This window comes from Micrasema longulum, unplaced genomic scaffold (genome assembly GCF_059751315.1).
Source record: "Micrasema longulum isolate JH-2025_06_02 unplaced genomic scaffold, ASM5975131v1 h1tg002337l, whole genome shotgun sequence".
NCBI classification, from domain to species: domain Eukaryota; kingdom Metazoa; phylum Arthropoda; class Insecta; order Trichoptera; family Brachycentridae; genus Micrasema; species Micrasema longulum.
In genome coordinates, this window is record NW_028279487.1 from 209,839 (window position 1) to 237,326 (window position 27,488).

At 34.6% G+C, this 27,488-nt stretch overlaps 2 protein-coding genes across 2 annotated transcripts in view; one reads left to right on the forward strand and one right to left on the reverse strand.

Moving 5' to 3' along the window:
• Agps (alkyldihydroxyacetonephosphate synthase) overlaps positions 1 to 12,489 on the forward strand; it is a 79,735-nt gene extending 67,246 nt beyond the window's left edge. The window contains exons 3-5 of the mRNA XM_088240066.1: positions 3,537 to 4,725; positions 9,085 to 9,367; positions 11,806 to 12,489. Coding sequence (XP_088096192.1) covers positions 3,537 to 4,725; positions 9,085 to 9,367; positions 11,806 to 11,981 — 1,648 coding nt within the window. The 3' untranslated portion in view covers positions 11,982 to 12,489. The remainder of the gene's footprint in view (positions 1 to 3,536; positions 4,726 to 9,084; positions 9,368 to 11,805) is intronic.
• A 9,343-nt stretch (positions 12,490 to 21,832) lies between these two features.
• LOC148272417 (alkyldihydroxyacetonephosphate synthase, peroxisomal-like) lies at positions 21,833 to 27,337 on the reverse strand. The gene is made up of 3 exons (XM_088240067.1): positions 26,335 to 27,337; positions 22,956 to 23,238; positions 21,833 to 22,031 (listed from the first exon to the last, which is right to left on the reverse strand). The coding sequence occupies exons 1-3, from the start codon at positions 27,097 to 27,099 to the stop codon at positions 21,859 to 21,861; spliced, it is 1,221 nt and encodes a 406-aa protein (XP_088096193.1). The 5' UTR covers positions 27,100 to 27,337; the 3' UTR covers positions 21,833 to 21,858.
• Between the last annotated feature and the right edge of the window lie 151 nt (positions 27,338 to 27,488).

Below are 27,488 nucleotides of genomic sequence, written 5' to 3' on the forward strand. Positions count from 1 at the left end.
CACTTATGTTTATTTTACAATTTTTACAAAAACAAAAATTTTAAAAATCCAACACACTATCACCCAAAAAAGAAGCATATTGATAACAGTGACCGTGAAAATCTTCGCACCTTTTCTTTGAAAATGGTTTTTCTGAAAGATTAAAGCACGCGTCTTATTTATTGCGTACATACGTTTTTTTATAATTCCTTTGCATTGAAATAAGAATGACGTCACAATGCGCACTCTTGGTGAGCAATGCAAGCAGTAATACATAATTTCACGCTTATGTCGAGACAAGACGAGACAAGACAGATAGAAAATGTCTCGCATGATGCAAATAGTCAATAAAAGTACAAGGCTGTGCTGGATTAGGTAGATACAGTACTCGCCCAGCTGTTACTGGCCAGGGCCCCGATTACAATGGGACGATAACCGAGTTATCTTCGACTGTCTATAAACAAAAATCGATATTTGAGTACGAAATAGAGTATATTTGAATGAAAATTAAAAGTATATTTGTCGGTTACCTATAATTGAACATGTTTAAAAAAAAATGTATGCATATTCTGCTTTTCATCTAGAAAACTTAATTTTACTTTGTAGATAAAATTAAAGATATCATTTTTTTGTACATAATGTTAATTGTACATTGGGGCGTTATTGCCTTATTTCTTTGGCAATTTCTTCCAACCAACCAATAAAATAAAAAATATATTTTTATAATTCAAGTTAAAACATATTCAATAGAAAATAAAGATAAATAAAGGCTAAAGGTGTATAAAAATAGAAATAAATGTATTTGTATTTAAATTACCTTAAATCAATCGAATCAATCAAAAAAGGAGAGATCAAGGAAGAAAAGGGAGATGTTTCTTCAGACGACGTGATTTAAACAGAGTGTAATAACATCTTTGATGGTGGATGGGAGATGATTCCACAGTCGATCGGGATGAACACTATATGAGTTAGAGAAGAAAGAGGAATTGTGGATAGGTATTAAGAGAGTGCTTTGAGAATTAGAACGAAGAGGTAAACCATGAACTAATAAGCGTTGAAATTTTTTATTTGGGTATATAGGAGCGTTAGGACTCTGAAGTGCATTGAACAGAAGTCAGAGGGAGAGATCGTCTCTCCGCTGTCTAATTTTGCGCCATTTCAGTTGCCTGCGATAATCAGAAATGTGGTCATATTTCCCAAGACCAAAAACATACCTTATGCATGTATTTTGAAGTCGTTCAAGTTTATCAAGTTGCTCACAGCTTAAATCAGTCATGGATCAGCTTTATCTAGAATGGGTAGCAGTAAGGCTTGTACCAGAGTATAACTTCCCATTGTAATCGGGGCCCAGGTCACTGCTCACAAGAGGTAGATTCTATGATTTCACTAAAGACCTCGATAATAATTGTAAGAAAAAACAACAAAAAATGCATCATAGGTAGGTAATGCCTTTTATTTTTTCAAATACAAAAGTAATTCACGCAATTTTAAATCGAAGCTGGCCACACATAAACATATTAGAGAGTATCAATTTTTATGTTCCTGATGGCTATCTCTGACAGCGTCAGCGCAGACTGTTTTACCTCCCGGTTTCCAGAACCAACCTGCCTATGGTCATGCCGATTGGAAGAGCAGTCAAGCAGCTGAACATTATCACTTTGGAGATCGAGATCTTTTACATTAGTGAATCTTTGTTTACGAGGCAAATCCTCTTGCTATTAGAGAGTATTATACCTTAATAATGTCGAACCATTGCTCAAGGGTTCTTGGTTTGATATAAAGTTCCAATTTAACGTCTTCAATCCTTTGTTATTTGTTATGTTACTTTGTGAATAAATAATTTGAAATATTCAAATTTTTGCTCTTATAATAACATTGTTCATAATATACATTTTTTATGAATTGCTTAACGCGTATGTATGTTTTAATAGGATATGCGGTGTCAAAGAAATCTAATGAATAAATATTTAAACTTGGTTTTTCTGTCACTTTCTCGCACATGCCTTCCCGAAATTGTGCGAAAACGACAACTGCACGTCGAACTGATTATGCCTAACTGAAATCGACAAAATCGACGTTTCGTTGTCCCGTTTTTCGCACCCCAAATCTGGGCCGATTTTTAACATTTTCGACCATTTCGTTTTTCAAAATTATTTATCATTTTTGTATACTGTACGTCCGAAGACAGTAGAAAAAACTGGATGCTTTTTTAAATGGTCATAGCTCTCATAAGAAACAATTTTTCAAAAATTAAAAACGACAGAGGCACGCTAATGGTAAATATCTATATTGTGTAAAAAATACGCTACTTTAGTGCCATAATGCAGGAAGAAAACACGGGAATGCGTTTGTATGAAGACTAGTTGGACCGCGTTTCCTCTTAAGGTTTATTCAAGAACCGATTTTTTTTTAAACTCTTTATAATTTAGTATTTTTTTGTGCTGATTTACGTACAATTTTTTTTTTGCTACGTGTACCTAAATGGTAATTATGGAAGGCAAGTCTATGGTTCTATCTATTGAATATTTGGTTTTTCTATTATATTTCTGTTCTTTTTTATTATTACATTCTTTACAATTTACGCATATGTATCTATTTCATATGTATAAAAAAATGTTCAGAGTTAAATAAAATGCTTAATATGTTGCATAATTGGCTGGGAGAGAGATATTTTTTTTATTTATTTAATTCACTTTTAGAAGTAGGTTATATAGAAAAAAGATATAGAGTTTACTTAATTTAGGAATAAAAAATATTATTTAGTACATTTGAACGTTTAAGACTTTTTAAAATATTTTGTAATAAGATAATAAAAAATATAAATAGGTCCTAAGGCTTGCATTAAATACACAACATGATGCGAGTAGCGAAAATATTTATATATTTCATGCTTTAAAAAATATTATGAGAAGAAGAAGAAAAAAATAAAAGAATTTGAGATGAATAAGTCACTCAGATACTAAAATAATATTAAAATCCCTCAATTCCATACAAGTCATGGTCAAAATAGCTTTGCCTTCAAAGGTGTCAAAATTTACAATAATCTCCCCAGTGAACTTAAAACGATTAAAACTAATATATCAATAAATAAATTTAAAATACATTTTTTTTAATTTTATGAACAAGTGTAGAAACTGCATTTAATTTTGATTAGTATTAATGTATTATTATTTTCCGTTTTTCTTTTTATATCCTGTAAGTTTTTTTTTCTGTCGTTTATTCAAAATTATATAAATTCTAATAAATAAATAACTATACCAGGGTAAGTCAGTCTCCAAGCACAAGAGTTAGTCTATTTATTTTTTAGAATTACTGTTATAAGATTTACTAGATCTATAAAAGTAGATTTGTATAGAATAAAAAAAACATGTACCATTTATGAAATACACAATTTTTAATTTTTTTTTAAAACATGTGAACTCAAATACTTATATTTTTTACATCAAAAAATAAATAAATTCAAATTTAAATGTTAAGATTTGTGTGTCAAGTTCGGCACACTCGAGCATTGTAATGAAAATATTACAACACCTAACTGGTTCTTCATTTCGTTTCAGGTACCCAATCTCGCGAGTTGATCTTCCCTACTTCAAAGACTACGTATTGAGCAAGTTCGACATCGACGTCAATGTCAATAGTCCTCCTCCCACTCTACCCCCCGACCAGTACCTGGAGAGCCTGGCGTCGCAGGACACCGTAGACGAGATCAGCGGGCTGGGTATCTCCTTCTCCACGGACGGACTAGACAGGTTAATCAGGGCCAGAGGGCAAGCCCTCCACGACATAGCGGCAGTCAAAAAGTCGAAGCTCAAGAGACTTCCCGACGTCGTGGTCTGGCCCACTTGCCACGAGGAAGTAGTCGAAATAGTCAGACTGGCAGACAGAAGAGGACTCGTCATCATTCCTTACGGAGGAGGCACCTCCGTGTCGGGAGCCGTGGAATGCCCGGCCCGAGAAACGAGACCTATCGTCTCGCTCGACACTTCTCAGATGAACGAAATCCTATGGGTGGACTACGAGAACCTGGCCGTGTGCTGCGAGGGGGGCATCCTGGGACAAGACCTAGAGAGGGAACTGAGGAAATTAGGGTACACGGCGGGGCACGAACCCGACTCCTACGAGTTCTCGTCCCTCGGAGGATGGGTCGCCACGAGAGCCAGCGGAATGAAGAAAAATACTTACGGAAATATAGAAGATCTCGTAATACACGTGAAAATGGTTACTCCCCGAGGAGTTTTAGCGAAAAATTGCAAAGTGCCCAGAATGTCTTGCGGTCCGGACTTCGAGCAGATGATTTTAGGATCCGAAGGTTCCCTCGGGGTTGTGACGGAGGTCGTTTTAAAGATCAGACCTCTACCGAAGTGCACGAGGTACGGGTCCGTGGTGTTCCCCGACTTCGAGAGCGGCGTGAAGTGCATGCGGGAGGTGGCTCGCCAGCGGTGCCAGCCCTCCAGTATCCGGCTGATGGACAACGAGCAGTTTCACTTCGGCCAGGCCCTGAAGCCCGCCAGCACCGCGTTCGGGCTGTTCCTGGACGGCTTGAAGAACGCGTACCTGACCAAGATAAAGGGCTTCGACCTCCATCAGATATGCGTGACGACCCTGCTGTACGAAGGAACGGAAGAGGATGTCGCGGCCAAGGAGAAGAGAATCAACGGCATCGCCGTGAGCCACGGAGGTATCCCGGCTGGGGAGAAGAACGGGGAAAGGGGATATGTTTTGACTTTCGTCATAGCTTATATTAGGGTGAGTACAACTTTTATTTATTTCGCACAAATTAACCACGATCATTTCTCCGTGTCCAAGCGGATAAAGAACACAGTTATGTGTATGAAATAGAACCAGAACCCTGCTCGAGTGTTTTTGACTGGTTTGCCATTCTCAGATACAAATCCTGAATAAGAAAATTTCGATTTTCAGGCTGATTTATCATCGCTCGCGGAGATTTGTCGATTTCAGTTAGGAATAAACAGTTCGACGTGAAAATGTCGTTTTCGCGCAATTTCGGGGAGGCATGTACGAGAAAGCGACAGAAAAACTAAGTATCAATACCTATTCCTCTTTTTTTTTTGACACCGCATATTCTATTAAAACATACATGTGTTTAACAATTTATAAAAATAAAAAAAAAGAATATTATTATTACAGCACAAATAAGAATATGTTTATGTGTGCCCTGCTTCGATTTAAAATTTAAAAAATAATAATTAGAGGTAGAACCTACATGTACGAGTTTAGTAAAAATTATGACCAATTTATTGCATAAATTACTTTTGTGATTAAAAAAATAAAAGGAATGACCTATGATTCTTTTTTTGTTGTTTTTTTCTTACAATTTAATAATTTAATAATTCGAGGTCTCTAGTGAAATCATAGCACATATCTCTTGTGAACAGTGACCTAGTCCCTGATTACAATGGGAAGTTAACATTTATCTTCAATTTTATCTACAAAGTAAAATTAAGTTTTCTATATAAAACGCAGAATATGCATGCAATTTTTTCTTCTTAGCACGTTCAATTATAGGGTACCGACGAAGATACTTTAAATGTTCATGCAAATATACTCATTTTCGTACACAAATATCGGTTTTTCTTTATAGACAGTCGAAGATAACTTAGTTAAATTTCCATTGTAATCGGGGCCCTGGACTGGATCTTTTCAAAAACTGAAGCGTACTTTACATTTATGGAACACTACTACTACTACTACTACCATCACGCCATTTCCCCGTAGGGGTAGGCAGAGAGAATGGACCGCTACACTCGTCTATCCTGGCATACAATCCTAGCCTCTTCCACATTCATACATCTTGTCATACATGCCCTTCGGTTCTGTCTGCTTTTGACATGACCAGACTTAAGATTTTGGTTTATCTGATCATGCCACGTCTTCCTTGGTCGTCCTCGTCTAACGTTGCCGTTCATTTTTGCCATATATACTTGTTTTACCATTCTCTCGTCGTCCATTCGTTCTACGTGACCAAACCGGAACAGATGATCGAAATACGCTGCATTTGGTTTGCCGATGCAGTGTTCTATGCACCACTGGGTGCGTGAAGGGAAATGATGAAGATTTTTCGTTTCCTCCGCTGATTTTCAATAAAATAACAAATAAGTCTTCAGAGATCTTATTTATAAAATGCTGTTTTTTAAAGCGTTTGAAAAAATAAGAAAATCAAAATTTAACATTCAGGTACATGATGGCTAGATGACCAGTTTCACCCCAGAATTTCCTCGAAGTATAAACTTATGACTGTAAGTCATGTCCTGACTGATCATAGAAAACATTGGAAGAGAACTTTCAGGGCGTTTTTGGGAATTTGAATCACGCGCGAAATGTTTCAGGTTCGAATCCCGGTAAGAAAGCACAAATTAAAATTTGAATTTTTCAAGCCTGGGTGCTTTGTGCTATGATTCACCACTGTAAAGAGGAAGTTCAGCGCTACGGGAAATTCGATATGAAAAGTGTTTCCTTTCCTACGTTAAAAATTAGGGCATTTAATTGTGCCCCGAAATATCTCGAAAATACACGAAAAAATGAATAAAAATAAACTACGTCACAAGTTTCTCCAAATCAACCTATGATAGAGTGCTGCGATAGATTTACGGTTTCCGGGAAGCCAACTCACCAATCAGCAGAACTCTCCGACGAGAACTTGTGACGTCACGGGCGAAGTAATTTCAAAATTACGAAACTTTAAAAAATCACTGTACTAATAATACGATGCATAATATAATACAAATCAAGATATATATTTTTTTAATTGACTTAGTTTGATAGTCTATTGACAAATCAAAAAAAAATAACCACTGAATTTTCTCATTGGGATCCATTATTATAAAATAAGTCTAGGCATTTACAGGGCTTATGACCCACCATTAACCGGTCTAAGTGGCCACTGTGTAACATTCACCATTCTCAACAATATATAATTATAAACATCAACAGATGAAAAAGTTGAAGGAATATAGATGTTCAATTATGGGCAGAATGGTGAATGTTACACAGTGTGTAAAGTGGCTACTTAAACAAGCCAATGACGGGTCATAAGTCCTGTAGATGCCTAGAATTCTATATTACCTTTTTGAAAATGTTCTTCATCTCTGTTGTAGTATGTTTATTCACCATTCTGCCTATGCTTTAACATACGTATGTCTTCAATTCTTCCCTGTATTGAAATATGTATTCATGCGGTGAGATTCATCCAAATTAATCATTTTACCAACATTCGACAACGCTTGAATTTTTTTTCAAATTTTTATACTTTTTCTTATTACACAGTGTGTAAAGTGATCCCTCAAACCAACCACTGATAATTCATACGCCCTGTAAACGCCTTGACTTACATACTCTCTTAAATGTTCTCTATTTCTTTGGTAGTACGTTAATTCACACAACATCCCAACTGCAAAATAACAGGAGATAATCTACAAACATTTGTACAAACTCAAAATATTGTTAAATTAATAACCGTTATATGATGTACTATCTAGTCTCTCTGTGGTTTCGTTTCATTGTGAGTAATTTCGTATTATGATACGAGCATTATTCATTATTTAGTGGTCATAAATATAATTCATTGTAAACTTACAAGGTAATGCTACAAAATCAATATGTATGTAAAATAAGATAATTAAAATGTATTAATTAGGCAAAAAGATCATAAAACTATAAAGCAAAGACAAACAAAGACGATAGAATAATGGTATATAATATAAACAACAACAAGAACAAATCATCGCGCCTCCCCGTAGGGGTTGGGCAGAGATAATAGAACGCCATATCACTCTGTCTGCATACAGACCTCGCTTCCTCTACATTGATACATCTTCTCATGCACGCACGCCGATTATTCCTACTCTTGGCATGTCCATTTTCAAGTTTTTTTATTCTTTTTATTCTTTTTTTATTTTATTAGGGAAATCAACAGTTCTACATACATATTTTTAGTAAACAAGCAGATATATTGTATAAACTCAGAACTAATAACAGATTTCCACATAGTATAAAAAGTTAGTAAAGAAAACATGTTACATATCAAATAAATACATACAATTTATACATATAAAAATGTTATTTTCATGTACTCAATAATCAAAGATTTTTTAAATATTAATTTTAAGAACATTAAGTTACTATAAATTGGGCGGGATAAGGACAAAAATGCTTGAAGAGAGGATGAGGAGGGGAGGGGAGATGTACATATTTATTATTATAATGTCTACTAAGTTACATAATACATTTTTAGTGTAAATTTTAAATCTGACAGAGTGATGTTTGTGTAATCTATATTTTTAAATTTTGTATTGTACATTGAAAAAGTCCTACAAAAAAAAGCATTTTTAACATACAATGTTTTACTTATTGGTACATGAAACAGGTGGTACCGTGGATGGACTTAATCGGCCATGTCTTTCTCGCATCGTAGATCCCTTTAGCCGTTCTTTCGCTGTCCATTCGCTCTACATGTCCAATCCAATGCAGCACCCCTTTCTTGATTATGTCGATAATACAAGTCTCAGCCTTGCATAGTTCACGAATCTCGACATTTGAGCACATATCAGACATCGTTTTACCATACATTTACCTGCGGGGTGGTATTTCGACAGCATCTAACCTACTTTTATAATAATTTTTCCAATTCCATACATTAGAGTTTGCACTAGAGCTCTATTGTGAACCAGGGCACCGAAATGGTATAAATTATGGCGACAAAATGGTCTCTTATAAATTAACGAAATTAAATGGTTTCCTATAAATTAAGGGAATAAAGCCGTCTCTATAAATTAAGGTGACAAAATGGTCTCCTATAAATTAAGGTGACAAAATGGTCTCCTATAAATTAAGGTGACAAAATGGTCTCCTATAAATTAAGGTGACAAAATGGTCTCCTATAAATTAAGGTGACAAAATGGTCTCCTATAAATTAAGGTGACAAAATGGTCTCCTATAAATTAAGGTGACAAAATGGTCTCCTATAAATTAAGGTGACAAAATGGTCTACTTTAAATTAAGGCGACGAAATAGTCTCCTTTAAATTAGGGCGACGAAATGGTCTCCTATAAATCAAAAGCAAAAAATGATATCCCTCCCCTCTTGCAGGATCTGGCATTCGAGCATGACATAGTGGCGGAGTCCTTCGAGACCTCGATGCCGTGGGACCGCACGAGCGCCCTCTGCCGCAACGTGAAGCACTGCATCCAGCGCGAGTGCACCAAGCGCCAACTGCACTACATGGTCTCGTGCCGTGTCACGCAGACCTACGACGCCGGCTGCTGTGTCTACTTCTATTTCGGCCTCAAGTCCAGCAACCCGCACGACGATCCCATAGCCATCTACGAGCAGATCGAGGAGATGGCCAGGGACGAGATCATCGCATCCGGAGGTAACTAGAAAAATCATTTTAATTTATTTATCTTGCGCAATTTTTTAAAGATTAATGGATTTCTGTTACAAGATCATACTAGTGAATATCACCTCAAAGACAACTTAAACAATTTCAAACTAATACCACTTTCGGACAAAGGGATTTTGCGTATTATGCAATTAAAATCTATAACCTACTTCCACTGTCCATCAAAACAATTAGTAACGAGAAAATGTTCAAAAAGGCTATAAAAAAATGGATAGTGGAGCTGGGTAGAAGTAAAATGACCTGTAAAGATTTATTGTGACGGGATGCCCGTGAATAGTTCTCACCTTCCAAGCCCAGGTCTATAAAGAGCCTGGCTACTGTGTGGAAGACGAGAGTTTACATTTTGTGAAATCTCCCCCTCCAAGCCCAGATCCGTAGAGTATCGGCCTATTAGGCAGGAAGCGAGCTCTTTAACATCCTCGAGTTTAACCAGTGGTCCCCTGAGGATGAGGCTCCTTTTATAATGCAAAGCATCACACTCACATAGAATGTGAATAGGTGTTTCCTCATCTGCGCTGCAGAACCTACATCTAGAAGTTTCAAAAAGGTTCATTCTAGCAAGGTGTTTGTTCAATCTGCAGTACTAGTGATAACCCTCATTTGATTTCAGTCAAAAGGAGTAAACTTGTACATGAAATTTGCTACCAAACTAGGATGTCTGAGTTGAGGTTACTGTTGCTCTCCACTGGAAGGACAATTATTGCTGACCTCACTCTAATGCACACGGTGGTATACACCCCGATAGATTGGCCAAAATTACTGGCCCTGATAAACGTTCGTGTACTCACAAGGACCACCAGACTTCAACACGTGTTCCAATGCAAGTACAACAGGACCAACTACATTCAGCATTCTCCCCCTCCACTAGCGAGCATGCGCAGAACTGATAATGATCATGCAGAGCTGTTGGATTTACTCCACGCCACTCCTGCTGCAATTACATCGGCTATCTTTTACTTTGAATGGCTATCACCTCAATTCTTCTCTTTTAAATGTGTTTTTCTTTTTGTTTAAATTTTTTTTTACTTCCTTTTCTTTTTTGTTTGCAATTAATTACATATTTATCTAACTGTTGCTGTTATTATGTACCTTATGTACCTACATTAAAACATACAGGTACCTCTTGAAATTCAGGCTTCGCCAACAAAAAAATAATAAGATTTTGCACAGGCTATTACAGAAAGAGCTATAGCTTTATAGTTAAGAGTCAACGAATATTTGCAGGACAAGACAGTTTGGCATTAGATTCGTGTTAATTGATTTAAATTTGATTGGCAGTTGATCTGGTGGCTTCCAAAAATAATTTCAAGACTTTTAAAAAAGTTTTGTAATCATAATCCCAGTCAGTGAAGAATTCACTTCCCTCTTTTCTCAATCCAATGAAGTGCATATTATGTACTTCTGGATTACTTTCAAAGATGCTAAGACTACCAGATATCAGAAAGCTCCTTCGGGCAGCTTTTCACGTACGGCAAGGAGCAATTTTTCCATGTATGTGGGCACTGCCAAGAAGACTTATGTCCTCAGATACGGTGTGCGGTATGTGGTGGGCAAGCTGTTGATTTAAATTGTGTTGTTGATTTAAATTTATTCATTTGTTAGGTTTTATTAACTAATTGTTGAATTGTATTTCATAGTTATAATTTTATTGGCTTTTATAAATGATATAATGAATCCTATGTAATCAACGTTCGCGTATTGTCAAACCTTATTTTATTGTTGTCATTATTTCGTATTTACTGCATTTTGTGGTTACCTACCGTATTGTATAGGACTCGTCGCACATTATTCATTCGATGTGTATCAGTTAAATTTTTAAATAAAATGCTTCTTTTTTTCAGAATACGGTTTTGAAATTTAACATACTTTAAAAAAATAAAAAATATAATCTATATCATTTCGTCATTTGAATTTTAACAAAAAGGTTTCTAACTTTTTACTAAGCTCTTTATTGTACCATTTTTAATACAATTTACAAGTTTTAAACAATTATTTTTTTATACTTACGCACCCACACACACACACCCTCTCCCTCATTCATTCCCACACGCACGTGTATCCTCTCCCTCATTCATTCACGCATACACACATTCACGTACACATGAATACAAATGTCACACAAATACAATTACTAAACTTCTTTTCTTATATATTTTGTGTCATTATATTTACAGTTGATTTTTTTAATTGGCTTTAACATTGTTAAGATTTTTTTGCTTATTTTGTTTATGTAATAGCTGTAAAAATCCCAAATAAAATAAAATAAAAATAAATAAAATAAAATATACTAAACTAAACTAAATATTGTAATAGCTCACTGTTGAATTACCTTGTATCTCATCTCATCAAATAGATTTAAAAGTAATGAATAAGGGTAAAATATAACAAAAACTACCTTTCATTTCCAGGTTCAATATCGCATCACCACGGTGTCGGAAAGCTGCGCCGAAAGTGGTACAAGGAAACCATTTCAGAACCGGGGCTGAACCTTTACAAGGCGACCAAGGCGGAGCTAGATCCCACCAACATCTTCGCCAACGCCAACTTGACTCAGGACCTGGAGTTGGCCAGAAGCAAACTCTAGTTCGGTCACGGCCGTATCTCACTGACCAAACGTACAAGATGGAAAGATGTACTCGTGTGATTTAGATTTTGTTGTGATTTAGGATGTCGGATTCGTAATAATGGTGCCAAGGAATGTTATTAAGACTTAAGTGGTACGCTTCTAGGTGATTTTACTATGTATATTATTCGTTAAGGGTATTTTAATACATTGAAAACTATTTTAGTTGTTAATTTTTTTGTGTCTTTAGAGATAGCGCCAGTAATATCTGTCACGTAACACTGTTGGTACAGCTTTTAATATGGAACGAAAAACGAAATGGTTCTACCATATAAATAATTTAAATATCATCGTCGTACTTTTATCCATACCCAATTGCATAGGGCAAGGCATTGGCAAACGATATATAACATACCTCAATTAATATGTACCTTTTTTGGGTGAACCAGTGTAAGTTGGATTTGTTCCAGCATTTCAGCTACCATTGCAGGAGCCATTTTCAGAGTAAATTGTTTGTTTTGTAGAAAAAGTATGTGATCACGTACTAGTAATTTGTACCGTGTCGCAGTCAGTAGTGAGCACATTCCCTGTCATTTTTGTGGTGTGCCTGGAACCATGTTGAGTTTAATTTCAGCCCTTCACCTCTGTTTATGTTATTTGGGTGTTTGTGTTTTTTAATTGCCTCTTTTATTATTCATGCACCGTAATTTCTAGCTTTGTGCAAAATCTTTGGTTCGAAGGCCCCGAAGACGGCTCCTGCAATGGTAGTTGAAACGTCTAAACGAATCTAACTTACAAGGAATCACCGGAAAAGATACATATTGATAACAATGACAATTATCTGTTACATGAAGGAAGGCGATCAATCGTACGCTTCAAGAACCAGTCCAGAGAAAATAAACAATGAACGGTGTGAAATCACCTCTTTGTCCCTCTGCAAATCTGGGTCCTTAACCTGCTACCAAGGTAGGAAAAGACTTAAGTCCTCAGATGCGGTGTGCGGTATATGGTGGGCGAGACAGATCAATGTTTACCATTTATAATTTCATAATAAGATTGTTTTTCCAATTTTATATGTCGTTAAATACATTTCATAAAGCTGTATATATAATGTTCACTATGAATGATTCCTCACATTAAAATTATTCTTCTTGAAATTCAAGTCTCTAATACAACATTAAATGACATCAAATTTTATGAGTAATATAACCGGCTACCTTCATCAAATTAAAAATCAGTACCTACGTAATACAAGCTGATTGGAGGATATTTTTGGCAATGTTTATTATTGAATAATTTCCATTTATTACTGACTTTTTTTATTTATTTAGGAAAGTTATAAGGATTTTAAAGATCACGAAATATATCAATTTTCTTAATGGTTGATAATTAATATAAACAGTTAGAAATTCTATATTTTTTTTGATAATTGAATACATGTCAAGTTAATAATGATGTTACTTAAGAGTCAATACTTTTTTTAATTATATTAATGTCATGTTAAAGATTCTGAATAAGAAAATCAAGTGGAGATAAGTGTCCGCCTCCTTGCGTAGTGGTTGGCAAATTCCCCTACAATTCTTGAGGTCCTGGGATCGATTCCTGGCAGGGTGGATATAAAATATATTGATTTTAAAGGTTGTTCAAAGTGCAATACTTCACGGTTCCTGGACAGGCCCCTGTAACATAGCAGTAAGCACCCTACCTTCCTGTAGCAAATGATCAAAATACTCTGCATTTGGTTTACAAATACGGTGCTCTATTCCAATATAAAATTATTTCTATAAACTCAGTACTGTAAACTGAGTTTCTTAATTAATTTTAATAACCAATTTAACTTTATCTAAATTTGAATCCTTGTAAGTATTTAGAAAGCATTGTCTAATAAATTTCGGATATAATTGTTTATTTGACAAACCGAATGGTGACAGCATGATTATTTCTATTGTTTAATCTTTTTTTAAATGTTTTTCTATACCAATTGTTTTGTTTTTTAGACAAACTGCAAACGAAACTAATACATGTCACATAATTTTGTTTATTTTAATGTTCGGGCTTGAGAAACATAATATTGTGATGTCACCGCAATCGATCTTGGGACCCCGTGCCTAAAAATATTATCTTGTACCATGTAGTTTGCCTTCTTTATTTTGTACAAACATTATTATAAAATCAATACAACACAATGTGATGTAAGTCTTTTCAGTAAAATATAATGCGCTGTGAATTTTATTGAGTAATTCTTCAAGTTCACGCTAGATAAAGTTATATTTGAATCTTGAGCTTGAGTTTGATCGAGTGAACCGCAACAGTACAAATGTTTCTCCAAATAGTGACATGTCTTATAATTTTTAAACCATAGTCGGGACTGTCTTAGGCCACCGCACCGGGGACTTAGGGCACGCAGAGTTTAGGGTCCTTTTAGGAAGCAAAAAAAGCTCGGTTCATGCCTGACGCGCTCTTATGGAAAAGACGGCCTTGACGTTTCGTTTCGAAGCCAGGAAAGCTATTTTCTTCCTACCCCTCTATGTTCCTCGATCTTCCCCTTCATGACAAGCTGAAGTTTGGCATAGTTATCACCTCTCAACACATGGCCAAAATATGAAATCTTAAGGAGCTTAACAGTGGTGAATAGTTCTCTATTAGTATTGGCTTTACATAATACTTCATTGTTGGTTATCATATCAGTCCGAGATATTCTTAACATTCTACGATAGATCCACATTTCAAATGCTTCAAGGCGGTTTATAATATTAACTTTAAGAGTCCACCCCTCTACACCGTACAGTAAGACAGACCATATATAACATTTGGCCATTTGTTGTCTCAGCTTAAGGTTTATATTATTGTTACAAAGAAGATTTTTCATTATGTTAAATGCTGTCCGGGCCAACCATAATATATGAAACTTAAATGTATTTTCCTCTGAAAAAAGTGTGTAAAGTAAAATTCTTGTAATATAATATTATTGTGAACATTAGACATAATTCTTTACTTTAACAATTGTTCTGTCACATTGGAGAAAGAATTATTATTTATGTTAGTCTTATTAATGACAATAATTATTTAAACACCATTTCATTTCATATGTTATGTTATTTTCTTTTAAGGAGTGGTTAATTGGTTTCTTTATTAGACATAATGTACCAGAAACAGGTACAATAATATATTATCATGCGATAAACTTAACATTCAATCAGTCTCTGATATATCAAAAAACATTATTAAAAATCGATGAAAATTCCTTTTGTTAACTTATGTTTTCTAATACGATGTAACTTTGAACGGGAGAGCCTGTAAATAAACTCAAATAACGTGTGCCTTTTTCTCAAAATGTGTTCAGTAAATTTGTACAATTTACATAAACTATTCATAAGAGTTCTTGACTTTTTCTTCTAGACTGTTCTCAATCTTTTTGAACAATGTCTAACTTCAAACTCACTATGCTCATTTGCATAAAATTGAACATCGCTTTAATTAAGTAGACTTATTTTTCTTTCAGTTCTGTAGAACAGTGTTTAAATGAATAAACACACATGACATTTAGTAACATATTCTCATTTTTGCTACCCACCAAGTCTTCTTTACTTTTTATACTATTTTTTATTTATATTTCCATACGAGTTGTATCGCTTAAAGAATGAAATTTTAGCATGTTTGGAACGGCGTTATAGCTTTGTGGTAAATGTATGTAAAATATTAATTACTAGACTTATGACTTGCAAGTCAATTGTTTTAACAAACTTTAATGTACTGTTTTTGTTGACATAAGTTGTATCCATTTTTTCCAAATTTAAAAATGATCATCAAAAGTAAAACAAAATGTCAAAGGTTAATTTTTTTGTTGTGTCCTCTCATTCTCTTCTTTAGGAAAAAAACTGACACAATTCATGCTAAAACCAACAAATTAGTCAATAATATATTCTCCTTCGTTATTTAACTACAAATTAGTCAGTAATCCATGGCATCTTCACCGTACACTGCGCAAATATCGCTAGCAGCTTTGGCAGCATTATTCCCTCGATTGAACTTGAACAGAAGGAAGTGTCAAATATGCTCACTTTTGTTTACTTGACATTCCTTTTTAAAGGCTTGTTTGTAATCAAATAAAATAATATATGTAAAGTAAAAACAACCATTTTGTAGCGCAGTAATTTTTTTTTAGAATATAGTATTACTTTTATCATTTTGTTTTACTTTGGTGCTTATTTTATTTTTGAGTAAAAATGAATACAACTATTTTAATACCTAACAAAAGTTTTAGTTACTCGTATTAGCAATCTCCGGCACAGAATTGGAAAGGAGAGGTGACATCGTTCTGATGCTTTTATGCTTAAAAATTGAAATTGTTTACATTATTTTCACAAAATACAATTAGAAAGTAGATACGTATGTTATTTCAATGTTGTAATTATTAAAATGTATCTAAATAAGAAAAACAGTTTGATCTAAAGTGCAATATTCTGAAAGTCTGTAAGGGAAAAGTCTCGGTGGAAATTCATTATAATTTATTAAATAGAAATAAAAGTCCTAGAAAAATACATAACTAACCAGTTTCATCGCATATCAGTGATATACCAGCGACCAGTTTCATAATTTATAGAAGAGCGACAACAAAATTCTTACGCTTAATCCGAAAAATGGGGGTTCACTGCTAGATAAACTCCTGACGTCGCTGCAACCCGTGTACATCTATTCTGACGGGACCCGTAAATTAGTTCTCGCCCTCCAAGCCCGGATCCTTACAGCATCGGACCGTTAGGTGAGGGGTGGGTGCTCTAACATCCTCGGGTTTACCAGTTATCCCCCTGAGAATGCGGCTTCTTTTGTGATACAGAGCATCGTCATCTCATTAAAATAACATTACATAAACTCGTTATTAAATTCAATTATTAAATTAACCAATTAAATTCAGTTATTACGTCATTTTATTATATTTATTCTTACTAGTTTTGTATAATTAGATTTAATTTTGTAATAAAGATACCAGTCTCGATGATGTCGCAGAAGCAAAGAAACTGGTCACTGATTATTCCAAATTTGTAGATTTAAGTTTCACTCGTCTTTTATTTCCATGATAAAATACCTTTGCATGATAGAATAATGCACCTTTTTTATGATTGGCAATTTAATATTTTTTGTTTGCCTCCGATCAACAGATAAATTTGCCATAAATGTGTATAAATGAAATCATAATTAATTTGGCTATGGATCTTATTTAAAAATCAAACACAATAAATGAGGGTACTATTTGCCAAATCTGTCTTTTTTTATTTTGAGCAAATTACAAATAGCTTCGATTTATTTTAATTTAATTTTTTTTAAAGAAAAATAAATATTTGCGTTCATATGATTAATCCAAATATTTCATTTTGATGGCCCTTTTTAACGAGTTGTATATAACTCACTTTTACAAAATGGGAATTAGGTTGGGGGAGAGTGGGATTCGATCCACGGACCTTTGATCCGTGAGTCTGAGACACTAGCCACAGGACTACAACCCGACTAAAATATTTCCAATTTATTATGACCTGTTAATAAGGTATATGTGACTATTGATGAAATAATCGGGAGTATATCAAGAAACATGTGTGAAATAATTAATTTAATTTTGGATATTGCCAACTTTTCAATACTCTAGTCGAGGTAGCCATGTTTGCAACAAACCCAATAATTTGAAAGTCAGATTCTCACAAATAAAGCCGTATTTTGAACTGACAATGTTATAATTATTGTGAACAATTGTATTTTGAATAAGTTTCAATTGATACCTCACTTTTTTAAGATTTCAGATTTTTCCGGGTGTGCAAGTAATACCCTCAAATAACTTACTTTTAATTAAATTCTGTGAACTCCATGAACTGTTTATATTTTATGATGAATGTGACTGTAGTTATTGTTTAAACCAAGTATTTATTTATTTATTTAAAGTTTATATTTATGTTACAGCACACATGCCAGTCACATTGTACATGAGTATTTTTTTTAAAAAGTGCATAAAAGAAATTTAAAGGTACAGATTACATAAAGTCTAAAACTGGTAAACCCAGCATGGAAATGATCTACCTCTCTTGGTAGGCTTTTCAACAGATTGATCATTCTCCCCACGCATGCGCACCACGTCAACTGTAAATTAGTCCTGCATTCAGGAAGAAAAAATGGTCTGCGTTGCCTAACTCTTTTAAGTAATCGCTCGCTACATATAATTTTACGCGCTCCGAAATGTAGGGATTATAAATTAACCCGTTCAGAAGTTTAAAAGCCTTAAGCAATTGCAATGCTCCTTCTGGCCTGCAAACTTGTGATACCAAGCAATTTCCTTATTTCACTTATTTTTATCTTAAGAAAGGTCTGTCCTCCGGACCTCGGCAATTTTACAAAACAAATAAATCATTAAGTTAGGTACGCAATTATTATTTTATAACGAAATAGAAAATAGGTGTATATTATTGTGAGTGTGATATATTTTATTGTTTTTAATACAAAATTTAAGTTTGTTTTTTTTAAGAGATTATTCTCACAAAATGTAATATTTTATGATTGTTTATGGTTGCTTTGTAAAGTTTTTTTTTCAAGTAAGGTTGATAAAGTGAAACTCCGCCAATGACAACAAAAATACAAAGGATATTTTATATTATTTCATTTATCGCAGTAATGTGGCTATGACATTTTTTTGTGTGTAACAATAAGTCATTCTTACATACCTTTTTATTAATAACAAATTATATTTGTTTTTTCCAGTTATATTATAAACACCAGAAATAATATATATTTCAATATAAAACTCACCTAGCCCATTCTGAAATAGGTACAAACTTAGAGTTATAATTCGCTCCCGCTTGAAGAGAAGGAAATGTGTAATGGACGGTTTCTGTTTGGGCTTGCAATTCTCGACCTGAGTACCTACGGCCCGTCATATTGCTGTAAACTGTAGCTAACTTCATAAAATGGTTTTTGTCCTTATGGGCGACTCTATAAACCGGTGGCCTGTTATTACTCTAAGCCAGCCAATGACTGGCTTTAAGCGCTGTAAATGCCGAGACATCCACGTTCCTGTCTCTGCTGTAACATGTTAACAATTATTCAACTTAATATTATTGGTGCAACTGTAAAAATGTCACCTTCACACACAATTTTCGCTATCTTTACTCTTTAAAAAATAACAACGTGGACTTATTCAATACCTAATCATAGATAATAATGTAAAAGCATTCCTTGTGTATTATTTCACAATTTAACTTTAATTTCATACTACATTTTAGATTATTTTGCTCAAGTATTAGGATAAGCTGTTTGACATATTTTAAAAATTATAATAACCGTCAACTTTGAATTTCGTTTTACTTTCATTCTGCTTAAAATCTAACTCTATTTGTGGACTTTATTCTAATACTTTGAGGACAAAACAGTATGAATCTTTTTAGCTTATTGGGGCGTTTATGTATTTAATAAGAGTCAAATGACATCTAACTTATACGGAGTGTATTTTGTGTAAAAGGTTGCAATAAGTTATGACTAAGTAAGTGATGTTTATACTATTTATTAAATTACATGTGTAAGTTGTACCGTCAACGATGTTACCATTTTTATTATTTTGGAATTAGTTAAATAAACAAATAAAGGTTTCATACAACAACGGTCTTTTTATTTTCACCTAGTCAGGTACAGTACAGAAGACCCCAAAACGAACAATAAAACAAGAAATTATTTTTGAAGAAGTTTTAAAATAAAATTTTCTACACCCAAACAACCATTTGTTCCATATATATTTTTTCAATAATATTTTTTAAGAAAACAAATTAAAACATATAGCGTGAACAGTGGCTAAATCAAATTTTTGAATTGGATTACTAATACTCATCTCAAAGTTAATCTACAAAATTAATAGTTGTATATTGATCAAGTCAGTCTATGAACATCTGCTGCAGGAAATATTGATAAAATCAAAACACTTCTATACTAACATAATACATTGCTAATGCTTTGCACTGCATAAAGCAAGGGGGACTTAAAATCAAAGTGTACCAAATAATAAAACTATGAGTTTTTATAGTCAATGTAAAAACTTTAATATTCATTTGCTAACAAACTAGAGACAGAGATTTTTATGTATGTAAGTTCTCTTCCGCTTCTTCTCAGCCAGTTCTGCCAATTGGTCCGTTGACGGTAAGTAAACCGGAAATCTTCCTGAACTCTCATTGCTTCATTGATTCATACGAACGTTCAAAAGTCGTTCAAAGTAGTTCTTTTTTATTAAAATATTTTTGTACATTTTTCATATCCAATTTCCCATATGGCTCAAGTTCTTCAAACCCTGTGCTCAGCGCTAATTAGCGGGTGTTTTACCAACTAGAACGTACCGTGTGAAGTTAGCTTCAGTGTGCAGTACTACTCTTGCTACGTAGCGACCCACTAGCGGGTGTTTTACTAACTAAAATTGTATTGTGTGAAGTTAGTTTCGGGGTGTAGTTAGCTAAAATGAACTGGGTGAAGTTATTGCGGGGTGTTAACTGTGGTAATCTGTAATACCACCTTTACATTTAGTTACAATTAGACAAATGGAATTTTATGTTAAGATCTTAGATTTGTGTTTTTGCAATTCTTCTTCTTCTTCTTTCCACATTTGCTCCTAAGTGGAGCATGTGGACATTACCAATTGCCTCCAGGAGACCCTATTGTCAGCTAGCACTCTCGCCTCCTCCCACATTAATCCAGCGACCCTTAATTCCGCCGAATAAAACCGAAAGATCGTCATCGACGGCCTTCCAGGACGGCGTGAGCCCGCAGGTTTAAAGAAGAGGCAACTTGGATTTAGGTTCTCCTGAAGCATGCACAGCACATGTTCAAGCCAGGACCACCGCCGCATCCTCAAGATGCTTGTTATAGGTATCTTCATATGCCACACGGCCAGAAGGCTATGATCTGCTAAAATTGCTAAAACACATTTGTAGTGTTCACATAGTAAAAAGAGTGCAACACTGTAGTACTACAATTGTGCGCTACTCTTAGTGTGGTCTTATCGCTACTCTTTTCCTTTCTTGTTCCCGCTTTAATTGCCTCACTCCCAAAATAACAATCATGTTATATCATATCTTCCAAGAATAAATCTCTACAAAAAAGCAAAGCCGTTCTATACAGTCCACAGCTTCAATAATATATACAAGAAGGAACCCTTATAGTGCATTAAGGTGATTCTAAATGAACACATAAAACTAACTATTCATAGATGGCGCTTTTATAATTTTTCATTGAAAAATTTCATTTTTACATTTATTTTCAATGGAAATTTTACAAAACTTGGTTTGCGGAAACTTTACACTATCTTGATTGTAACAAATATCACAACAACATAATTTAGGTCCTTTTTACAAAATGGTGTACAAAACAAAAAATCACTTTTCTTAATTTTTGTTTCCGCAAACCAAGTTTTGTAAAATTTCCATCGAAATTAAACGTAAAAATTGCATTTTTCAGTAAAAAATTATTAAATTCTATGAATAATTAGTTTCATATTTTCGTTTAGAATCACCTTTGTACAGATATTTTATCTAGGTGCGAAGGTTTTCTTTTTTTGATTTGTTCCGATGTTTCGGCTACCATTTCAGGAGGCATCTTCAGGGTAAACCGAGTGTCTCAGTTTACACTCAGTTTTACACAAACACTCAGTCTACCCTGAAGATGGCTCCTGCAATGATAGCCGAAACGTCGGAACAAATCCAACACACTCGGTATCACCCAAAAAAAAAAACCTATTGATATTTTATCACCCCGAGTTTAATATTCCCTTATTAAAGCGGTTCAATATCTCTGTTAAAGCGCTATCAACCTCCATAAAAACTATTGCAAAATGAGGAAGAAATTAAACAAAATGGTTTTTTTACAAATTTAATAAAGTAGCCTACAATTTAGATAGAACTGGTTTGACGTCAGCTAAATTACACACTCCAAATATGTTACTGGGATCCACTTCAGCTTTGATTGCTCTGAATATATTCTTTCCCGTGGTAGACACTGTCTTCTCATACCACTTCTTCCGGAGCTTTCCCACTCCGTGATGGTGCGATATAGATCCTAGAATAAATAATTAAAATGTAATTTTTAAGTACCCCTCCCCTAATGATAATTATCATTTTTTTAATTATGCTTAATAAAGTTCGTTCATAACATCTTAAGAACTAATATAGACTTAAAATAATATTACAATTCATATGAAATTTTCTCAAGAACATTTTTTTGTTTTGAACTTGTTTTGAAATATTTCAAGGCTTTCTATTTCTTCAGGTAACTTTGTATGTATGTATGGCATTGTTGGTTAAATTTTATTATATTTAATGGTTTAAATGACAGAGACAAATTTTGGAAGAAAATCTGGCACGGGCTAATGCTTATCTGTATAAGGATAGCTCAGCATGTGTTAGGGTAAATGAAGTCCTGGTGCCGACGCTGATGTATTGGGGCAAAGTATAGAATCAGAAAAACAAGGATGAAAGTAAGCTGAATGCTGATAAAATGCGATCTCTCAGGCAAATGTGCAAACGACAGCTGCACAAATGTCCAGATCCGTACATTATATAAGGCTGAGATAAGCATTATTGACAAAATCAATAAAGAAGTTCTGCGTTGGTTTGGACATGCAGAGCGAATGGACGGCGAAAGAACGGCTAAAAGGATTTACAATGGGAATTTTGATGGATGCCGAAATCGAGGAAGACCGAGAAAGGCATGCCAAGATCGAATCCAACAAATGCTTGAAAGAGGACATGTTGAAATGGCGGCCTCCGTGGTGTAGTGGTCAAGACGCTTGACTCACGCACGGAATGTTCCGGGTTTGATTCACGATAAGGATAAAAAAATTAATGTTATCTTTCTCAAGCCTGGGGCTTCCTGGTTCTTGTGGTGCAAAAAAAAGTCGAAATGTAGAGGAATCGAGGTCTGTATGTGAAGATAGAGTGACATGGCGTGATGGTTCGTTTGGTTTGAAATAAAATAAATTACCTCCGATAGAAATAATCTCATCCCTCGCCGCGTCCTCCAGGTGGTGCGTTATCTTCAAGGGATCCTTGAAGTCGCGGGCGTTGAAGATGAAGTAGAAATAGAGGCAGCAGCCGGCGTCGTACGTCTGCGTCACACGGCACATCGTGGAGAAGCGAGAAATGTTGAGGCTCTCGCACTCGCGGGATATTGTTTCCTTTACTTTCTGGATCACGAGCGACACGCGGTCCCACGGCACGGAGGTCTCTACCGTCTCCCCGAGGACATTAAAGTACAGCGCTATATCCTGGAAAGCCAAACCATATTACATTGGTGCTCATTCAATTATACAGGGTGTTCTTTAAACCCTGTCACATCCGAAACCACGATGATCAGTATGAGCAAGAAGACATATTGGACACATTAAAATATTTTTTTAGAACGAATAAAATTTAAAAAAATAAAATATCAAAAAAAGTAAATGGTTGCTGACTTCTGCAGGGGTGAAACGAGGGGGGAAGGGGGGAGTCTGACACTGCGCCGCGCTCCCCTCACTTCTCCCCTGCAGAAGTAAGCAACCATTTGTTTTTTTATACTTTATTTAAAAAAAAATTCTTTGTTCTAAATATTTTTATAAGTATGCTAATATGTCTTCTTGCTCATACTGATCATCGTGATTTCGGATGTGACAGGGTTTAAAGAACACCTGTATATTGGTTCAGTATATTTATACAAAACAAAAGGTAAGGATAGAGAATTCAAAATTGTATAAGTAAATTTTTAAAAAATATTTTTATCTTAAGGATCGGACTGATGTTTTCTTTTAATAAATAAAATGGTTACTTCCAGATAAGCATCCTATAGCTCAATCACAAATATCGACGTGCTTAAAAACATGCTAAGCATTTGAGCGATCACAATGAACAATAATGAACATGCTTAAGTTATCGCTGTCATAGTCAACGCGTGTGTATTCCCTAAGTCAACGCTCGAGTCGGTTTGTTTTTTGTTTACCTCGTAAATAAATACAGTTCACTGCCGAAAAATCGGCGTTTACTATAAAAAATAATACAATATATTATTTCATTTGCAAAATAGTAAGGAGTATCTAAAACAAAAAAGTGAAAATTAAATTACAATTACCATGGCGACTGGTTTTCTTAACATTTGGCTTGCCGACCGCCAGCTAAATGCAATGAATAGCATGATAAATAATAAATAAATAATTTTAAAAAAAACAGTTTTGGAATTTTTTCCATAATTACACCGGTGAAATTCAAATATGTGATTGCGCAGCAGGATTATACGTCGCGAAATGTAAATATCTTGACATATAATATTAGGTGGTCACCATGCACGGTGCGTTCATAGAACGCATGGAACCATTGGTTCCCCTACATTTTGGCAAATAATGTTTAAAAAATAGCATATTTAATAAATGAATTATCCGTCATAATACCTAGCATTAAGATTACTATAAACAAATTATGTAATAATAATTTGATTAATAATCGCGATAAATTGTAAAGGAATTTTACTATCGCCTTAAAAAAATATGTTAAAAAGCAACGCAACCTCCGGCACACCCATTTACCAGCGCTGTCAAGCGCGTACTGATCGGCAAGTACTTGCTACTGGCTGGCTGAGTATCGATTTAAAGAACGATCGCGATGGAAGCAAATTCGAAATTCCGTTCCAGCGCCGTACTAAACGCGCAGTCCAGGCGCACGCGCAGACTTAAATTCTCACTAGGCAATGGAAGCAATCGAAGCATAACAATACATTATTTTCCATGTGATCCGAACGCAATACCGCGCCGCGCCGCACAGCACAGAGATGCGATTTTGGTATTTAGGCGCTGGGCATAATAGTTTAATAATTATTTTATGGTAGAGTAGGAAATACAAAATTAAATCTAGAATTTAATTCAAACATTACATCAATATAATGTTGATTTGTTATAAGAAAAAAGTTTATAATCTACTACATATATTGATTTTTCGGGTTCAAATAATTACCAATCAATTTTTGTTGATAAGCCATGTTTTTTAACAAGATAATATTTATTTTGGTTTCACTGCACTTTAGTCAAATAAAATATAATTCCACAAAATACTTCGCAGTTTTTTATTATAGTTAATACTATATAATTATATAATTACAGAAGTTGGTTAATTTGTTATTACAATTTTTTACTAGATATGTAAAATTAATGTTTTTATTTCTAATCATATATATAAAGCAATTAGTTTGTCTTTATTTTTTTAAGGGCAGTGTATATTATTATGTACAAATTACTTATATATAAATTGCTTCCTTAATCAAAAACCCCACCGCACGCCCCTGGTGGTCACGGATGTTCCATTGTGATCGCGAATACGATAAACAACCATGGTGAGAAATTGTTATCACGTCGCTTATTAGCACGTCGATATTTATTTGTAATTGAGCTACTGGTAGAAATAATGATGGATTAAAAAATAATGGATAATTATTATTTTCTTTAAGATATAAGTACCGCAAAAACCGCTTTTGAACCTTCTTTTTTTCAAATATGTGGTTTGATTCAGAAGGGTCCCAAATTATTTATTCTAGTTGCGAATTACGATAGTATTTATGAAATATGTAAAGTTTCGAAGTACAAATCCAAACATTTTACTAAATTTATCTACAACACTAGACAGGTGCCACCGTTTTGTAGCAACAATTCACGGATAGTGTATACTTGTAATGCCGTATTAAACAGACTTCATGAACTCGGCAATAGTTATTCCCACGTATCCGATATATGTAGAACAAATCTTTTGAACTTTTTCAAAGATGGTGAATGGTAATTTTATTTATTTATTCGTGCATTTCATAATATACACAGTTTATTGTTCACTTTGCCCAGCTGTATGAAACAGTACTTATGATTTTCTTGTTGTATTACTTTAGAATGTTTTATTATCTAAACTTTCTACTGAATATGGTGTAGAATTTTTAGGTTAATTTTATAAATTTAAATCTTGTATAATTTTTAGGTTTATTTTTTTTTATATAAATCTTAAGTATAAGGAAATTTAAGTTTTTAAAAAAAAAAAATAAGCCAAATATGTAGCATTATAAATGTTTGTAAAAGGCAGATTTGCCGTGTATGTTAATAAAATAAATCAATAAACACTAGTAATATTGCACTTAAACATGAAATTTGCTTAAAAAAGAATACCAAGATCTTTAAACTATATAATCCATCTTCTAAAAACACAGTTTCTAATTTGTTATTTCTTTGTTTGTTTTGATTATTATTTTTATATTTGGACTGTCTCATGATGGGGTTATTTACCCTAGTTAGACAGGCAAAGCAACTTTATTTTAATGCGTAATTTTATGCACACGGTATGATAAATAAATAAATTCTTACTCGGATATAAGCGATGATGTACGTCATTCTATAGCCCCGTTCTCCATTCTTCTCCCCCGCGGGTACGGCTCCAAACTGCATTGCAAGTTTATTTAATCTCTTCTCGTGAGTCAAAACATCATCTTTCTCTCCGACATAATACAAGGTGGCTAAACACATCTTGCTTTCGTCGAACCCCTTAATCTTTTTAATATACAGCATCTGCAATCCTTGAAGGAGGATTCCATATAACGATGCCCCTACTCGTAAAGACATTCCGAGTTGATATTGTTCATTGTCCATCAGACGAATACTCGCCGGCTGCAGCCTTTGGCGAGCGATTTCGCGCATACAGCGCACTCCGCTCTCGAAGTCGGGAAAGGCGAAAGAACCGTATCTCGTATACGCAGGAGTCAGTCTCACTTTAATGACGACTTCTGTTATAACACCGAAGCATCCTTCTGATCCGAGGACTATGCTTTTGAAGTCGGGTCCGCAGGACATTCGCGGAACTCGACAGCCGTTTTCGAGGACACCGGAAGCGGAAACCATTTTCACGTGAACAACGATATCTTCTATATTTCCATAAGTGTTCTTCATCATTCCACTCGCTCTCGTCGCCACCCATCCTCCGAGCGTGGAGAACTCCATGGAATCTGGTTCGTGACCGGATGTATAACCGTTCTTTTTTAGTTCCCTTTCTAAGTCTTGTCCTATGATACCACTTTCACAACACACTACGAGACTTTCTTCGTCGATCCAAAGTATTTTATTCATGTCGGACATGTCTAAAGATATGATGGGTCGTTCTTCTTCCGGGGGACATTCTACGGATCCGGACACGGTTGTACCCCCACCGAAAGGAATTATTACTAAATTAAGTTTTTTCGCTAAATTTACTATATCTACAACTTTATCGTGTCCATTTGGCCAAACAACAATGTCTGGGAGTCTCTCTATCGTATTGTTTCTTAGATTTAGTATTTCGTGTAGAGCTTGTCCATGAGCGTGGAATAGTCTATCAGACCCTTCCGTAGATATTTTGACTCCTAAAGTTTTATTTCATCTAGTTGTTGTTCGGATAACTTTGACTCGGGATATTTGTAATGTTTTGGTATTTCGGTGCAGAGAGGTTCTCTATAATTTTCCGGTTCCACGCCGTATCGATTTCTCAA